Source organism: Orcinus orca, chromosome 16 (assembly GCF_937001465.1).
Source record: "Orcinus orca chromosome 16, mOrcOrc1.1, whole genome shotgun sequence".
NCBI lineage: Eukaryota > Metazoa > Chordata > Mammalia > Artiodactyla > Delphinidae > Orcinus > Orcinus orca.
Genome location: NC_064574.1, coordinates 70,761,102 through 70,779,574, shown reverse-complemented (window position 1 = coordinate 70,779,574; position 18,473 = coordinate 70,761,102). Strand labels below are relative to the sequence as shown.

Genomic DNA, 18,473 nt, shown 5'->3' with positions numbered 1-18,473 from the left:
GTTGTTCCTGCCTTTGCTCTTGCTGTGCCCCCTGCTGGGAATTCTCTTCCCACTGATGCTAGCTGCTCCTTCTTCACATCCAGGTTGGGGAAGGCCTTTGATCACCTGTCCGGAGCAGCCCTGCCTCTTTCTCCTCCTGCCTCTCTCCCGTTGCCTGATTCTATCGTCTTCAGAACAATTAGCATTACCTGAAATGACACTATTCACTTGTGCCCTTTTTTTTTTTTTGTCCCTTCCTCATGAGAAGGGACAGGGCTGTATGAACAGGACCTTGTCTATTCGTTCAACATGGCTCCCTGAGCACCAAGACCCTTATGGTCCGATATGTCGTCACCAGCCACATGTGGACAATTACATTCATATTAAAATGAAATAAATTGTAAAACGCAGTCTCTCAGTTACAGGAGCCACAATTCAAGTTCTCAGTGGCCGCCTGGGGCTAGTGGCTTCTGCCCTAGACAGGGCAGATAGAGCGTGTTAATATCATCAGAAGTTCTATTGGGCAGTCCTGGCCTGGATCACCATGGCAAGTCACAGAAATACACCACTGGAGTTTGGGATTGACATGTACACACTGTTTTTTAAAATGTTTTTTAAAATGGATTTTTAAAATGGATAACCAACAGGGACCTGCTGTAGAGCACAGGGAACTCTGCTCAATATTACATAACAACCTAAATGGGAAAAGAATTTGAAAAAGAATAGTTATATGTATATGTATAACTGAATCACTTTGCTCTATACCTGAAACCATCACAACATTGTTAATCAACTATACTCCAATATAAAATAAAAAGTTAAAAAAAAGAAAAGAAAAGAAATACACCATTGGGGAAATCTAACATTAATTAATTAATTAATTCAAAAACTAGTGAGCACCATTTCCATGCATAAAATATATCACTGGGTCCTGCCTCACTTGCTGTTGTGACCAGGCTGGAGGTGGCATCTGCATGGTGATGCTGCAGGTGAAAATGGTGATGGAATGGTGCCACGTAGATGATGAATGTGCTTATTATAAACGAAAACAGATGGACCGTGGCGAGCAGCTGAAAGCCCACTTTTTGGATGGGTTATAACATCCTAGAGGAGGGAGACCATTGATTCCTTTCTCCTAGCAGATGTCGCTCTGCAGGGGAAGCCATGTCGAGAAAAACCGCAGGGAAACCCACAGCCCCCATGTTCCCTTCCCACCTCGGTCCCTGACTCCTCAGTCCTCAGGGACTAGCTGGGCCAGTCATTTAATCTGGGGAAACATCACAAAATGTGACAAACATATTATCGCGTCCTCCTCCTGAGCCCGAGACAGGCATCGCGGATCCATCACACACCCTTTCCTGGATGAACCAGAAGGAAAGTTCTAAATCCTTCCCAAGACAGCCCGGACCAGGCAGCCATTTCCAAGCAGAGTTGACAAAACAGACGCAGCTATCTGTCCCGCAGGAGCTTTTTATCCTGAGCCCCAGCTTCTTTATCTACCACGTGGGGCCCGACCACATCCACCTTGTAGGGTGGTTGGGAGGTTAATTGAGATGATTCATTTGTTCAGTTCTTTGTTCAGGCATCAAATGTTTATGGAGCGCTCAGTGGGGGCTTCACGCCTGCCTGATGCGTGCAGCATTGGGTAAACAGCAGCTGTGATGAGTACCCACATCTGCGGGCCACCCTGTGTGCCTGCGCGGACGGATGCTAGCCTCCGTGTCCTTACCCTGCCCGGAAGTCCTCTCCTCCGGGCCGGTTCACGCTTACCGCATCACCTAACGAGGGGGAAGGAACCCATCCAAGTTAGCCCGAGGATTAAACGGGCAGCAGATTTTCCAATAAGAGACTCCTTTTCTTCTAGCACCTTCTTTTCTTATGCTCTAAATAAGCCTTGGTTGGATCAGCGCCTCAGACTGAACTTTGCTTCCTTGAATTCCCAGACACAAAACACTGTCTTAACAAGCCGTGTCTGCTGGGCTGAGCTGTGTTTCCTATAAACTCTCATTTTATCTCCTCTAAAACACACGGTAACAGCATTCTCTGGAGAATATTAAATGAAACCAACCTGCAGCTGCATTTGTTTGCGCTTTCTGTCCCCGGAAAATTCTGTCAACAGATAGGTGTGCGTTACATAAGTGGTGGCCCTGCCGGGGACTGCGGTCCTCCACACACTCCTCTGTGTAGAAACACCTCAAGTCTCTAATCCCCGCAGCCGGCTGCTCCCCAAAGCGCCCACAACAGCAACGACGCCCAGGTGTCCTGCTCCTTTTCTGTTCTCAGCACACAGGGAAGGCCGAGTGCAGGTTAAAGAAGAAAGGCGGGCCTCAGCCAAAAGGGACGAAGCTTATCCTCTTTGTAATATAGCACATAAAATCTGCTTTTCTTGGCCTGAGCGATATAGTTGAGCTACAGGGCACGGGCTTGGGCAGCCAGCGCCGTTTCATTAACCAGTCCAGAATATACTGGTGACCGCCTGCCAGGAAGTGCCGGGTGAACTGGAGAAGGAGAGGACCCAGCCCTAGATGCTGGGAACGCGCCGCAGCTACATGGGGCCGGGGCTGCATCCGGGGCCTAGAGGACAGCCCCTGCGCACATCCCGGGCAGGGGAGGCTGACACGCCCACAGGAACTTTCTCATTTGTTCCAATAGTTTGGACTTTTTCTCAAATTTAAACTTTAGGCATTTGTTTGAAAAAAAAAAATCAAAACAGAGAAATCAGAGAAAGCTTTTTGTTACTTCTCTGGGGCAGCATAGTGTGTGAACAGAGCCGGCTGGAACCGCGTCTGCCATGTTAGCCTCCAGATCCCCAGAGCCTAGCAGATGGTTATTCGGGAGCTGGAGGGACGGCTGGGTGAGTGGGTGAGCGAAGAACCAGCCAGAAGAGGTACAGGAGGGAAGGACGGCAAGGTGGGAGGGGGCACGGAGTCTCCTGATTGAGCCCCAGCTGGCCTCTAACCTGCGCTATGACCTCGGGCAAGCATCCTAACCCCTCCTACTCTCAGTCTCTCATCTGGATCTCAAGAAGGATGAGACAATTGCTTACGGGCTCTTGGGGGAATGAACGCATTCATTCATTCGACAACCATGTATTTCTACTTGGAACAGAGCAGTGGTGGAGATGACTCAGGCCCTGCTCCCAAGAGGCCCACAGTGTGATGGGGGGACAAGTGCCCATCCTGGTACAGGGGCGATAGAACCAGTTCATGAGGTCCAGAAGTGCACAAGGGTCAGGGGGTCAGGCGAGCATCCTGGAGAAAGGGACGTCTGGGTTTCCCAGGAATACAAGGCAGAGGCAAGCATTCTGAGTTGAGCGAGATGGGAGGGGGCAGGGACTAAAGGTGCGCCTACCAGGGAGGGCGGTGGAGAGCCACGAGCAGCTGGCACTCTGGAGGGTGGCCTGGTCAAGGGGCGGGTGCCAAGAGAGAGGCAGGCTTGACGCACAGGGATTAGGGGCCCTCTGTCCTGCATTCTCTGCATCAAGGGGAGCCTTTGAGGGCTTGAAACAGTAGAGTCGTGATCAGACCTCGCAGTGGCTACTGGAGACAGACTGGAGGCTTGGGCCCGGGGTCAGGGAGAGCGATTAGGAGGCTGTACTCTTCCACACCTCCACGCCTTCGCCTGCGAAGCTCCCTCCACCTGGAGAGTCTTTCCCTTTTCTGTCTGGCTCAGGGCTTCTCTTTCCACTAGAGCTCAGGTACGTGCTCTTTAAAGCACCTTCCCTGACTTCTCCCAGCCTGAGGCGGGCTCCCTCCTCCAGGCTCCAGCAACCGCAGACTGGGAACGGCTAGCTCCAGCCCAAAGATGAGTTTGGTTTGAACTGTATGGTGGCTTCAAAAGAAGTGAAATTAGCTTCTGACGTTTGCAAACAGAATAGCTCATCTCAAAACCCAGATTCCCAGCTCTCTGGGAACGTTCAGAAGGTCTAGCAGCACTGGCTGGCATTGCTCCACATCAGTCATTAGTTAAAGCTGAAAAGTGCCCTGCCCTTTACCTGGGCCACGTGCTTGCCAGTCTGCCACGCTCCCTACCAGGCCCTATCGTCTCTCTAACAATATTGAGGCCGAGGATTGGTTGCCGTTTATCATCTCGCTTGTACTACTGCTTCCCTTATAGCAGATTAGAAAGGAAAGTAGAACAAGTTTTGCTCCCTTTTCTATCATAAGAGGGGAAACCGAGAGAGGCTGCGGGAGTCCTGTCCCTCCTTGCCCACTGCGTTCCCTGCTGAGTCCCTGGGGCTTCTGTTTGAAACCCGCGGCTCTCTGGGTTCAGCTTTATCAAGACCTTCATCACACTGCCTCATACGTCCACATTTACTTGTCTGCCAGCTTTTAGATAAGGAGTACCTCCAAGGCATGGACTGTGTCTTTACATCAGTGCGCTCAGAATCGATCATGAAGCCTGATGGTACCTAGGATGTGCTCACTAATCAAGGTTGAATGGAGGAATAAATGCATATGAACATGTGAAAAACAGCCCGGAGAAGAAAGCAAGGATGAGGGCCTGGGTAGTGGTATGAGGGTGGGAAGGAGGGGAGGGGTTCTGAAACCAGAGGGGCTGAAGAGCACAGAGGTTAAGGGCCTGGCTGTTTAGAGTGGGGTGCACACACCAGGATCACTGGTACATGTGAGAGCTGGTTAGAGGTGCAGAATCTCGGGCCCTGCCCTAGACCCGCTGGATTAGAACCCGCTTTTTACCAAGATCCCAGGCAAGTTGTTCCGGATATGGTTGGAGAAGCGCTGGCTAAGCCAATGGGCCTGGAGTCTGACTGCAGGGATTCAAATTCTCACTCTGACACTCACTGGCTGTGTGCCTTGGGCCACGTTACGTAACCTCTCTGTGTGTCTGTTTCCTTATCTGTTAAAACTGCGCCTCGGTTCATATTTCTTCAGTTCCCCCGAAAGGTGACCTGATTCTACTTCCCAAACCTTCAGCGGAGGCTCTGCTCCTGGGGGCTCTGACAACGCGAAGTGAAATCCCCCAGCAGGTGCTTGCTACACCCAGGAGGAAGGGCAACGGGGCCTCGTGGTGCCCAGTTTGCAACTTCGGGAATCAGGCTACGGGAAAGCACCAAGTGCTTCCATCAGGCAAATGCCCAGCCAGGAACTGGAGCCTGTTACTTACGCCGTCAGCCGTGCAGTAATTCCAAACCTTGATCTTGGTTAGACCGAAGTCACGCAGCTGTCTCGTGTTGCGGATAACAAAAGAGAGCTGGAGCGGCAGGTGGAAGGGGCACGTCCACAAGGAAGGGTCTTTCTTGCCCTGAAACGCCAGCAAGAGAAGGAAGTTGTTATTGTTAGCACAATTCTGCCTTACCCCAAAGTAAGCGGGCAGTGACTATGGAAACCAGGGGAGGATGAGGGTGGGAAGCCACCCACCTTCTCTACTTCATCCTGGGTGGGGTCTTAGATCTCACCCCCTCTGGACCGCATTTTGGAGCAGGCTACGGACCCTCGTCCCCGGCACAAAGCTGTCACGTGGGCCCCTCTGCCCCTGCCATCCAGACCAAATTTAAAATGCAGCGGGCTTTATTTTAATCAACCTAATCGGCTTTGCTGGGGAGAGAGACTGGAGGAGAAGGACGGGAAAAGAGCCATGACTTGAGCTATTTGATTAACCTGGCAAACAGAGCCTTTGATTTTCTTTTGTAAAACCCTGTAGAATTTAAAAAATTTTAAAAATAGAAAAGAAAGACACTGGCTCAGGCGTTTGTTGGGACGGGGCCATGGCACTGAGCCTCAGGATTTATTCTGTTCCCTTTCAGGGTTTCCAAGCCTTGGGACCCCTGTGTGCAGTTTCCGCCTGCCAGCGAGGCTGCCAAGGCCATTCTCAAGGCCAAAGAGGCAGAGGAGAAGGGGAGCCTTGCTGTCAGTTTCATTTGCACCAACGAAATTTCGTATCATGAGTGCTTGGGATGCAGATGGGAAAAAGTGAAATCGGGGGACTTTTCTCAGCCCTGGTCACCTCCTCTCTTGTCTCTTTGGGTACCTCTTCTGCTCTCTGTCTGGACAAAACGCACAGTTGTTCCCAAATATGTCCATGCTGGCTCGGCCTCTGTGCCTTTGCACAGCCTGGGCCTCTGAGTGCAGTACTCTCCTGCCCTTCTCCCCCTGGGAACTTTAGCTCAGATGTGCTGTCTCCCCCACTGTCACCCCTTCTCTTGACACAATCACTCCCTTCTCCAGGTGCCCACGGCTCCTTGCAACACCTGAGGTTATAATTACCCAGTGTCCCACAAGTACCTGTCTTCATGTCTATGTCACCCCCCCCCCACCAACACACGCATGCGCGCGCACACACACATACACGCACACTCAGCTGCGAGCTCTTCTAATTCATTCCAGAACCCTTAGCGTTCAGCACAGGTCCTTGGCACCTGGTCAATGACAAAAAAATCTTTAAATTGAATTTTTTGAACAATCGTTGAATGAAGAAATGAACAGATAAGTGAAATGTACCTCCTAATGTCTGTCCTCTCACCGAAACTTTAGAGACTAAACTGTTCTGGCCGGCAGAGCTATTTTGTCTAGCTCATGAAAGTGTTTTGTTTTTTTTTAAAGGCAAATTCGTTGCCAAAACTTTAAGATGGAAGATAGCCCCTCCCCCTCAGAGCTAGATGTCTGGCTTGTCTACAGACTTAGGAGACGCGGCAACACGGGGTCCCTGACAGCCGCTGGCTGGAGCTGAGTACACTGCTCTGGCGGCCAGGGCAGGTGCCCTCCGGTGCCCCAGTCCTCACCATTCCCTACTGTTCTACACCCACCTCACCTCCCTGGTTATGCTTCTGCCCGGCCCCTGCAGGCATTAGTTTAGGGTCCCTGCTTAGGGGCTGAACAGTCAAAGTCCCATCTGCCAATAAGCAGCCTGTATCTCTGACGCTGGCTGAAGTTGTTCCTTTTATCTAAAAGGAGCATCGCCCCATATTTGCGAGTGTCTCCATGGGCTCCCATCCCCAGGACCGTGCCTGCCTCTGGGGTCTGCTGGCCCCCAGGAGACGTGAGGCTCAGGCTCCAGCTGCGCGGAGGACAGAGGTGGCTTGTCCCAGTGACAATGGTGCCTTTCAGGAGGGAGGAGGCTGCTTTGTTAAGGGGGAGAGATGAGTTCAAGGGGTTCTGACTTATTCTGGCAAGTTTCTCAAGCTCTGCGAGAACTTTTAGTGCTCTGGGCAGCTGCGAGGGGTCAAAGATAGCACATCTCAAATCCAGCAGGGGAGTCTCATTCCTTCTCTTCACTGGAGCCTAAAATGGGTCGCTGAGGCTGCTTGACAAAGGCAGAGACTGAAGGCTGACCCTTAGACACAAGCGAGGGGACTGTAATTGATTTCCCATCACATTTCCGTCAGCGGGAGGGATAACGGGAGGGCCAAGTGGGAGTCGTGGTGTTCAAAGTCGGAGAACATTAACCTGTGGGTAAATCTGGGCCTCATTAGCAACTGGGCCTTCTGATGTTTCCTTTCCACAGACAGAGTCCCCGAGAGGAAGGCTGCCGGGAAGCTGCCGAGGGCTGACCCAAGGCATGCTGGGCAAACCTCCAGCTGCCAGGCCAGCAGGAGACCGTCTGCCGCACCTGCCCATCGCAGGTGGTAATCAAGATGGCAGAACAAGAATCAGGGCACCTAGGCACCGCCGTTATCTCACTGGGTTCTCTCCAAGCCCTGGAAGGTGAGTACTGCAGTAACACCCGTGTCACCGAAGGAAGACCAGAGTCCAGAAAAGGTGTGGTTTGCCCAAGTGATGGAGTGAGGATTTAAACCTAGGTTTTTAATTCATTCATTCATTCATTCATTCTGTGTTGGTTTGGATTGCCCCAGGAGAAGAGGCAAGGCAAGTGTAAGGAGTTGATTTAGACAGTGAAGGAAACACCAGCTAGAGGGTGGGGAAATGAGAGGGCGAGAGGCATTCCATAAAGAGTGTGTTACCAGGCTTGGCACACCTGTGAGCTCCACGCCACCAGGGAACCTGGGAGCCAGTGTGGAACACACCTCAGGGTGACTCCACTTCCGGGACAAGGGAGCTGGGGTATCCACACCCCAGTTCCCATCAGTGTAGGTTCAGGGCTGCTCCTGGGGGCTCAGTTCCCCACCAGTTTGGGCCTGCTACAGGGGAGGCAAAGTGGGCCCTGGAGGCCAGAAAACAGATCCTCCATCGGAGAAATGTGTGTGCTGGCAGTGGGAAGAACAGCCAGCAGGGACCAAGGTGGGAAGGGCCTGCGGGAGGCGCCAACGGCATCTGCTACCCACCTGCTCAACAAATACCGAGTGCGGGGGGCGCCTGGCCCAGCAGATCCCAGCTCTGTGCCAGGAGGGGAGGCAAACAAGTAACACTGCCAAGAAAAAAAAAAAATCAAGTGGGGCTGGGGGTGGGGGAATAAATTCAATGAAGAAAATATGAGAGAATTATTAATGGCCAATGGAAGGACTAGTTTAGAACAGATGGTCAGAGAAGAAGGCCTCTCTCAGGAGGTAACTTTCTAACTCCTAACATAGGTGCTTTCTCCAGCTTTAACCTAACACAGATCCACACACCCCCAGGGAGATGCTGGACTGCCCTCAGAAGTAGCCCCGATTTAATACGTCATCGCCTTAAAAAGGAACAAACTCTTGATACAAAAATTTGGTCAGATGTCAAGGGCATTATACTGAGTGGGAAAAAGTCAGTCTCAAAAAGGTTACATATAGTATGATTCCATGTATATAGCATTCTTGAAAGGACAAAAAGTATAGAGAATAGGTTGGTGGCTGTCTGGGTTAGGGACAGGTGTGGGGAGGGGTGGCTATAAAGGGTCGCATGAGGGAATTCCTTTGAGGTGATGGAGCTGTTCTGCATCTTGATGTGGTGGTGGTTCCACAAATCTACATGTGACAAAACTGAAAAGAACTGGACTTCCCTGGTGGCGCAGTGGTTGAGAGTCCGCCTGCCGATGCAGGGGACACGGGTTCGTGCCCCGGTCCGGGAAGATCCCACATGCCGCGGAGCGGCTGGGCCCGTGAGCCATGGCCGCTGAGCCTGCGCGTCCGGAGCCGGTGCTCCGCAACGGGAGAGGCCACAACAGTGACAGCCCCGCGTACCGCAAAAAAAAACCCCAAAACAAAACAAAAACTGAAAAGAACTTACACACACACACACACACACACACACACACACACACACACATACACACACGTGTATGAAGGTCTGCACATTATACCAATGTCACTTTCCTAGTTTTGATAATGTACTGTGGTCACGTAGGATGTTACCATTGGGGGAAGCTGGGCAAAGGCACATGGGACCTCTCTATACTTTTTAAAAAACTGAGATATAATTCACATACATAAAATCACCACTTTAAAGTGTACGAGTCAGTGGTTTTTTTAGTATAGTCACAAGGTGCTGCCACCATCACCACTATCTTTTCCTAGCATATTTTTATCACCCCCAAAAGAAGCCCTTTAGCAGTCACTCCCCGTTCCCCCAGTCCCTGGCAACCTCTAGTCTACTTTCTGTCTCTATGGATTCACTCATTCTGGACATTTCATATAAATGCTGTCATACAATATATGATCCCTATGTCTGACGTCCGTCATTCAGCATAATGCTTTCAAGTTTATCCATGTTGTAGCCTGTATCAGTACTTAACTCCTTTTTTTTTTTTTTGCGGTACGCGGGCCTCTCACTGCTGTGGCCTCTCCCGTTGCGGAGCACAGACTCCGGATGTGCAGGCTCAGCGGCCATGGCTCACGGGCCCAGCCACTCGGCGGCGTGTGGGATCCTCCCGGACCGGGGCACGAACCCGTGTCCCCTGCATCGGCAGGCGGACTCTCAACCACTGCACCACCAGGGAAGCCCTACATTTAACTTTTTAAGGAGCTGTCAGACTATTTTGCACAATGGCCATATCATTTTATTTTTACATTCCCATGAGCAAGGTATAGTGACTCCAATTTTTCCATATGCTGTTCACCAATACTTGTTATTTCTGTTTTCTTTTTTTAAAGAAACTATAACATCCTAACGGGTATGAAGTATATGTCCTTATGGTTTTGATTAGCATTTCCCTAATGGCTAATGATACTGAGCATCTTTTCATGTGCTTGTCGGCCATTTGTAGATCATCTCTGGAGAAATGTCTATTCACAGTATCTTGGCCATATTTTCACTGGGTTGTTTGTCTTTTTGTTGTTGAGTCTGAGTCCTTTTCTTCATATATTCTGGATACAAGACCCTTATCACATACACGATTTGCAAATATTTTCTCCTTTTTTGTAGGTTATCTTTTTACTTTCTTGATAATGTTCTTTGAAGCAAAAATGTTTAAAAATTTTCATTTGTTTAAAAATTTTGATGAGGTCTGATTTAGCTATTTTTTTCTTTTGTTGTTTATGCTTTGGAGGTCATATCTAAAACTCCATTGAAAAATTCCAGGCTATGAAGATTTACACCTATGTTTTCTTCTAAGAGTTTTATAGCCTCAACACTGTAAAAGTCTCAAGGTATTTGACCCATTGAGTTAGTTTTGGTAAATGGTGTGTAGAAGTCCAATTTCATTCTTTTGCATGTGGAAATCCACTTGTTCTAATACCATCTGTTGAAAAGAAACTATTCTTTCCTCATCAAATGGTATTGGCATCCTTGTTAAAAATCAATTGACTATAGATGCATGAATCTATTTCTGGACTCTCAATTCCATTCCATTGATCTATATGTCTATCCTTAGGCCAGAACCACACAGTCGTAATTACTGTGGCTTGGTGGTAAGTTTTGAAACTGGACTCACTCAAAGTGGGAGTCCTCCAACTTTGTCCTTTTCCAACATTGTTTTGGCTCTTCTGGGTTCTTTGAGCTTCCATTATACACTTTAGAACCAGCCTGTCAATTTCCACAAAAAAGGCAGTAGGATTACATTGAATCTGTAGATAATTTGGGAGCACTGCCATATCAGTGGTATTAAGTCTTCCAATCCATGAACACATATATCTTTTCAGCTTTCAACATTTAGGTCTTCTTTAATTTCTGTCAACAATATTTTGTACTTTTCGGTGTGCAAGTCTTTCACTTATTTGGTGAAGTCTATTCTTAAGTATTTTATTCTTAAATAGCATCAAACTATTATAAATGGAAATTTTCTTAATTTCCTTTTCGGATGGTTCATTGCTAGTGTATAGGAATACTACTGATTTCTGTATATTGATCTTTTATTCTCTAAGCTTGCTGAACTCCATGTTAGCTTTACCAGTAACTTCTGTGAATTCTTTAAGATTTTCTGTATATAAGATCGTTTCACCTGCAAATATAGTTTATTTCTTCCTTTCCAACCTCTTATTTCATTTTCTAGCTTAACTTCCTTGGGTAGAATCTCCAGTACAATGCTGAATAGGAGTGATGAAAGCAGGCGTCCTTGTCCCATTCCTGGTCTTAGAGGGAAAGCTTTCAGTCTTCCACCATTCAGTATGATGTTAGCTGTGGGTTTTCATAAATGCCCTTTGTCAGACTGAGGATGTTTCCTTCTATTTTGGTTTGTTGATGTATTATCATGAAAGAATGTTGAATTTTATCAAATGCCTTTTCTGTGTCTATTAAGACATCATGTGGTTATTTCCTCCTTTATTCGATTAATATGTTGTATTCTGTTGATTAATTTCCACATGTTGAACAACTTTGCATTCCTGGAATAAACTCCACTAGGTCTTGATATATAAATCTTTTTATAAACTGCTAGATTTGATTTGTTAATGTTTTGTTGAGGATTTTTACATCTGTATTCAAAAGGGATACTGGTCTGTAGTTTTCTTGTGATGGCTTTTTCTGGTTTTGGTATCAGGGTAATACTGGCCTCAGAGAATGAGCTGGGAAGTGTTCTCTCTTCTTCTGTATTTTAGAACAGTTTGTGAAGGCTTGGTGCTAATTCTTTAAATATTTCGTAAGATTCACCAGTGAAGCCATCTCGTCCCAGGCTTTTCTTTGTGGGAAGTTTTTTATTGATTACTAATTCAATCTCTTTTCTTGCTATACGTCTATTCAGATTTTCTATTTCTTCTTGATTCAGTTTTGGTAATTTGTGTCTTTCTAGGAATTTGTCCATTTCATCTAGGATATCTAATTTGTTGGCATAAAATTGTTCCCAATATTCCCTTGTAATCCTTTTTATTTCTATTAGTTTGGTAGTGATGTGGCCCATTTTACATTCCTGATTTTAGTAGTTTGAATACCCCCCTTTTTTCCTTGCTCAGTCTAGCTAAAGGTTGTTCATTTTGTTGATTCCTCCAAAACACAACTTTTGGCTTTGTTGATTTTTCTCTATTGTTCTTCTCTTTTCTGCACTTTTTTTTTTTTTTTTCCCGGTACACAGGCCTCTCACTGTTGTGGCCTCTCCCGTCGCGGAGCACAGGCTCCGGACGCGCAGGCTCAGCGGCCATGGCTCACAGGCGCAGCCGCTCCGCGGCATGTGGGATCTTCCCGGACCGGGGCACGAACCCGTGTCCCCTGCATCGGCAGGCGGACTCTCTACCACTGCGCCACCAGGGAAGCCCTGCACTGTTTTTTTAAAAACAATTTCCTGTGAGTCTATAATCATTTATTTTTAAAAGTTCAAAAATGTATTGCTCTACGTGCTAGGGACACAGTGTGAATAGGACGGACAAGAACGTACAGGTTGGTGGGAGGAGACAGATCAGAAACAAGTGAACAAAATCACTTTTGATGGTGGGAAGTGGTCTGAAAAAAATGAACAAAGCTGATGTGATAGAGACTGGCATAGGGAGGGAACAGGACTCCTCCAGCTTGTAGAGTCCGGGAAGGTCTTGCTGAGAAAGTGACACCTGGGCTGAAACCTGAGTGATGAGAAAGGAAGGAGCCACATGAACATCTGGAGGAGGGATGCTCTGGGCAGAGGGGGCGGCAAGTGCCGAACCCACACGTGAGAACGAGCTTGGCAGGTCAAGGGAGCAGAAGGGAGCCCTGGTATGTGAGGCAGGCAGAGAGGGAGCTGGAGGTCGGTTCACAGACAGCCTCCGGGGCCACAGAGAGGCATCCAATTTTCCCCAGAAAGTCACGGCAGGGGTTTTAAGCAGGGGAGGGCTGCAAGCTGACATTTGTTAAAGATCCCTTTGGATACAGAGTGGAAAATGGAGTGGATGGGGGCAAGAATGGAAGAAAGGAGTGAGAGAGGAGACCACTTAATAGTTCCAGTGAGAGGGGGCAGCTGATCAGACTTGGGAAGAACCAGTGGAAATGGAGAGCAGGGGCCCGATCCAGGCTCCGTGTTGGAGGCGGAATCAATAGGACTTCCTGATGTGTTGGAAGGGGAGGGGGCATGGGGCAACCGAGGAAGGCTCTTAAGTGGTGGGCTTTGCAGCTGAGCGGATGGGGATGCCATTTACTGAGCTGGAGGAGGAAGAGATGAGGGCGTGGGCCGGGGAATCAACACTCAGGTTTCAGGTCTCTGAAGTCTGAGGTGTTGAGCGGAAGCTGACGTTCAAGTCAGGAACTCAGAAGCAGGCAGGGCTGGGCATATAAATTTGGAGCCAACTTGAAGCCATGGGCCTGGGGGTGGCGAGGAGAGAGATGGGGTGGGCAGGGCAGGAAGGAGGGTTTGCACTGAACACGGGGCACTCATACAGCCCCCCGCAGGTGCCACATTCACCTCCACTGAAGCAACTTCTCTTTCAAACCCAGACTCTGCTTTCAGGTATCTTCTCCTCAGCTTTCAGCCGAGCCCCACCACTCCACAGCAGTGTGGCCTGGACGAGTCACTCATCCTCCCTGAGACTCGGTTTTCTCGTTTATCAGATGCGGAAAGTCATCCCGAGGTTCATGTGAGGAATCAGTGAGGGATGCCCGAGACCCCAGCGAAACTGAATGGCTCTGAGAGGCAGTGTGTTCTGGTGGCCCCAGGCGTGGTTCACAGGGCGACTATCAGAGAGACCCCAGGCCAGGGCAGCAGGGGGGATCCAGCCCACCCACAGCTGGGCCCAGAGATCTAGCAGCCCAGGGTGAGACAGCTGCCTCAGGGCCCAAAATTTAAGAAAAAAACAAAAAACGAAACCCACCCAAACCCTGGGCCCAAGTCCTCACTGCTATCCATGGCAATGCTCATCAGCCTCTGCTAAACAGAGAAAAGGGGAGAGCAATCATCAGAATCTGTCCCCATTAAATCCAGTGATGCTTTTTATCGCCCCTGGTATGCTCTGTTCTGTACAGTAGGCTTCCAAAGTGCCACTGCTTTGCGCACAAGGGGGACGGGAGAGGTTTAGCGAGGGCTGGTCCAAGCCTCAGCAGCACGCACGGGAGCCTACAGACTTGAAGCAGGGAGCAGAGCGGGGGATGCAAGGCCAGAGCGTCCAAGTGGCCACGACCTGTTTCCCTCAAGGTCCCAGAGCTGCTAATCTTTAAGTGGGCTCAGAAACCACTCAGTCCAACCCTACGGACAGGCGGTGTTTCCTGGCTATCTCACATCTACCCTGCCTTTCTTTCAGTAACAACCACAAATTTCTTCAGGGAAAATTCCCTCCCTGCCCCACTTGGGGCATCTTAGTGGAACTGGCAGCAAGGTGCCTGGCCCTCCTAGCCAGGTTGGTCCATCAGCCTGCCTTTCCTGGACTGGGTATCTCCAGCAGAATGACAAGACGACAAACCAACTAACCAACCAATCAACCAACAAACACTGCACCCCCCCCCCCAAAAAGAAGACCAAACTCTCGGTACTCATGCATCCCGGGATGCTACCCAGAACCCCAAGTTGCTCACGGGGCCTGTCCTCTTTTGGCCTGGGTGACAGTGAACACACCAGCTACTCAAAAGCCTTGCAACAAATTTCTTTTCAAAAATCTGCTAAAGAGAGGCAGACTCAGTTTCTTTTGCTGGAAAAATAAGCATCATACGAATTATCCAGGCCCTCCACTCCCATTCTACAGGGGGCAGAAAAAAGTGACTCTCAGAGAAGGCAGGTAAGATGCCCAAGGCTAGAGAGTCAAGACCAGAACCTGGGTCTCTAGAGCTGGGGATTTCAAAGCCCTCCTTTCTTGCTTCTTTTCCTTTAAATGGCAATAATATTTACTTCATAGTGGCATTACTGCTACTACGACTAGTAACGACGGAAACAGTAATAGATGATGTTTTGAAGCCCTTTCGAAGAGTGAGGATCATATTTACATGTGATCCTTCAAACATCGTATGAACGTAAGTATTATTATTCTCCCTGTTTTACACACGAGGAAATCAAAGTAGATGTTAGGTGAGTTGCCCACGATCATGAAGCTGTAAGTGATTAAGCTTTGAACCCAGGCCTTTCTGCTTCTCCAGCCTGTACACTGTTTCGTTTATATAAGATTATACACACAACACACTTAGCATGGTGCCGGCACAAAGCAAGAACTGAACATGTGGCAATTGTCTTCATTTTCAATACCTTTAAAAAATTAATAATTTGTTCTTTGGAATAGCAAATACATGTACGTCGCAGGAAATTTAAAAGAGGCAAAAAAGCATCCAAGCGAAGTCTTCCTATTGCCCCTGTCCCTTGCTCAGCCAGTTCCGTGGCCCAGAGGCAACCTCTATTCCCCATACCTCGGGCCCCACCCAGAGGTCACGGTGACTGACGCTGAAGCACTAGCACCGTAAAGATGTCAGCGCTGGGCGGTCTGTCTAGTCTCCTGTGTCCAGCTTGCAAGCGGCAGGAAGAGAAAATGTCAGTGCTTTTCTTTTTTTAACTTTCAGATATTTAAAAGAAAGTGATGTTCCACGTTTGCTGGGTGCGTGCTCCATGCCCCAGGGAAGCAGGACCCTGAGAGGGTGCGTGGGCCCTGGGCCAGGCTGCAGGGGTGCATTTGCACCACCCCCCTCCCCGCTCCCTGACCTTCCAGCTATGTGACCTTGGCCAAGTCAATGCCCTTGTCCAAGCCTTAGTTTCTTCATCTACAAAACATGGGTGTTGCCCTCAATGATATCCCAAGGTCCCGTGTTTGGTGGTTACTATGGGAAACTGCAATGTAGATAAAGGGGGTGAACCGGCTCCTCTTTGGCCCCTCACCCCCCATAAGAACTCTCTACAGAGCAGGGATCTGGGCAAGAGCTCAGGGCGGGGGGTGCCGCTGGAGGCCCCTCCCTGTACCTTGCCCTCCGGTTCCTCCCCACCCTGCCCAAATGAATGGCTGTGGACGATTACATCATCCTTCCCCTTGCTGCACCCACACCCTTATCGTGGGCTTATCGTGGGCAGAAAAAATGCATCAAAACATGCGGCCAAGACTCACACAAGGCCGCCTCCACTTACAGCTAAGTTCCTGCTGACCAGGTGGCCCGGCTCCCCGGGCGTGTCAGAGTTCCGGACAGCCACATCGTGAGGCGACACATAAAGCTTTATGTCGTTCCGGTCGAAGAATTCCACTTCCGTGAGACCCACCCACGACGCGCTGCCCCAGTTGGACTGGATATCCATGGTCACGTAGATGGCATCCTTGATCTCTTCTGCTTTCGGTCCCGATTTGTCCTTAGCGAGGAGAAAAGTAATGCCAAAGGATGGAAACACAACAGGTGGAATCCAGCTCTACCGCTAAATGACAAGGTATTTAATCGCTCAGTGCCGGGTTTCCCCTTCTGTACAATGAGGATAAGAAGAGCACCCATTACAGATGGTTATCATGGAGATTAAATGAGCTCATGTTTCTAAGGCGTTTCAAACATAGTTACTAGAGGAATTTCCTGGCGGTCCAGTGGTTAGGCCTTGGCAATTTCACTGCCGGGGCCCAGGTTCGATCCCTGGTCGGGGAACTAAGATCCTGCAAGCCATGCAGTACGGCCAAAAAAAAAAAAAAAAGTTACTATGAACCCTGGCACCTAGTATCTTCTGTAAGAGTCTGCAAATAACAAAGAATGCTTAAAAGGCATCAGATTCTGCCTGAACACGTACTTTTCTCACCCACTACCTAAGGTTCATGTCCTACAGGCATGTCACAACTTCTGCTGAATTGGGCTGGTGTTATGGGCAAAATTGTGTCCACCACACACAAATTCAGATACTGAAGCCCAAACCCTAGTAGCTCAGAAGGTGACTGTTTGGAGACAGGGCCTTTAAAGAGGTAATTAAGTTGAAATGAGGCCGTTAGGGTGGGCCTAATCCATTCTGACTGATGTCCTTACAAGAAGAGGACATTTGGACACCTAGAGAGACACCAGGGATGGGCAGGCACAACGCAAAGGCCGTGTGGGGACTCAGTGAGAAGCTGGAGAAACTCAGCCTGCCAACACCTGGATCTTGGATTCGCTTCCAGAACTGTGAGAAAAGAGTCTCTGCTGTTTAAGCCACCCAGTCTGTGGTACTTGGTTGTGGTAGCCTAGCAGACGGCCTATCTAACACAGTAGATAACACAGGACCCTGGACAAGTCAGCTGACATCCCCCTGCCTGGTTGGGGACCAGGAGATGACCCCATAGATCTGACAATCCTGTCCCAGAGATTAAGTGGGGTACGCACCCGGAGAAGACCCGGTCAGCAGTCCTGGCCTGCGTGCACTCTCTAAGTGGCCACTTCCGCCCATTTCTCTCCTCCCTGGATTTTAATGCTGCCTCCTTCGCGGGTAGGTTGTCTGGTCTGAGAGGTCGTGAATGCCATCCATCAATGGCCACACTGTGGAATGGCTTCCCGAGGCCCCTTCGGGCTCCGACTGCAGTGCTGGTCGCCACAGATCAGCCGCTTAGAAAATGGTACCTTCCCCGCACGCACATGCCCTCTCTTAATTAACACCGTAATGGTTCTGTGAGCAGGAAGCTGAGCAAATGAACAGCAACTGTTCCCTACTTATTTTTTTAATTAATAGCCAGTGAGACGTGCTAGTGGTCTCAGCGTGTGTTTGGATGAGCCTTGATTGTCAGGTGATGGGATGGGGACATGCAGGGAGGGAAGTCAGCTGTCAGCTCCCGGAAGGAACGCAGGGGCTGTGTTTATCAGCAGACCCCACGGCTTCCTCCTTCTCTGCCGCGGGGCCTTATGGGCCCAGGCCAAGCCCTCTGCTACCCTGGGCCTGAGTCCCAGACAGGCAGGATGGTGATAAAACTCAACTGGCTCGGCTCAAGCCTCGGGGATCGGGAGGTTAATGAACTTGTGCTTGGGAGGCGCGTTCCGCTGCCAGGTGCGCCCTGTGGGAGGCGTGAGGATGCGGCGCTGGTCACCGTGGTTGTTGGCCGTTGGGAGGAGGCCAGATGGGAGGCGAGCTGCCTCGAGGAGGGGCTGCTGGATCTCACGCACAGTGCAATCTAAGGTGTGCAAATTCCTGCAGCGGGGTTTCTAAATGAAGAAGCTGAAGGGTCTATTCACTAAGGAAGTGTCACAACTTGTCAGCGTTGCAACCCCATGGCCACCCCTGCTCGATTTAGGATCGAGGGGTCTGAGGCAAATGCTGGCTGGCAAGCTTCCGGTCCCTGGCGTTCACTGCCCCGCTCTCAACAAGACCACCTGCTTTTCCTTTGGTGAAGCTGCCCCTTCTCTTTTCTCAGCCATGAGGTATGGGGGATGGACACTTTC

General features: G+C 49.5%; 1 protein-coding gene across 2 annotated transcripts in view; it reads right to left on the bottom strand.

The window, feature by feature from the left end:
* The window catches only part of KATNIP (katanin interacting protein), a 184,140-nt gene that overhangs the window by 57,977 nt on the left and 107,690 nt on the right, over positions 1-18,473 (bottom strand). For both annotated transcript variants that reach the window (XM_033426051.2, XM_049699349.1), the window contains 2 exons: positions 16,228-16,443; positions 5,104-5,241 (listed from right to left, as the gene is read on the bottom strand). In XM_033426051.2, coding sequence (XP_033281942.1) covers positions 5,104-5,241; positions 16,228-16,443 — 354 coding nt within the window. The remainder of the gene's footprint in view (positions 1-5,103; positions 5,242-16,227; positions 16,444-18,473) is intronic.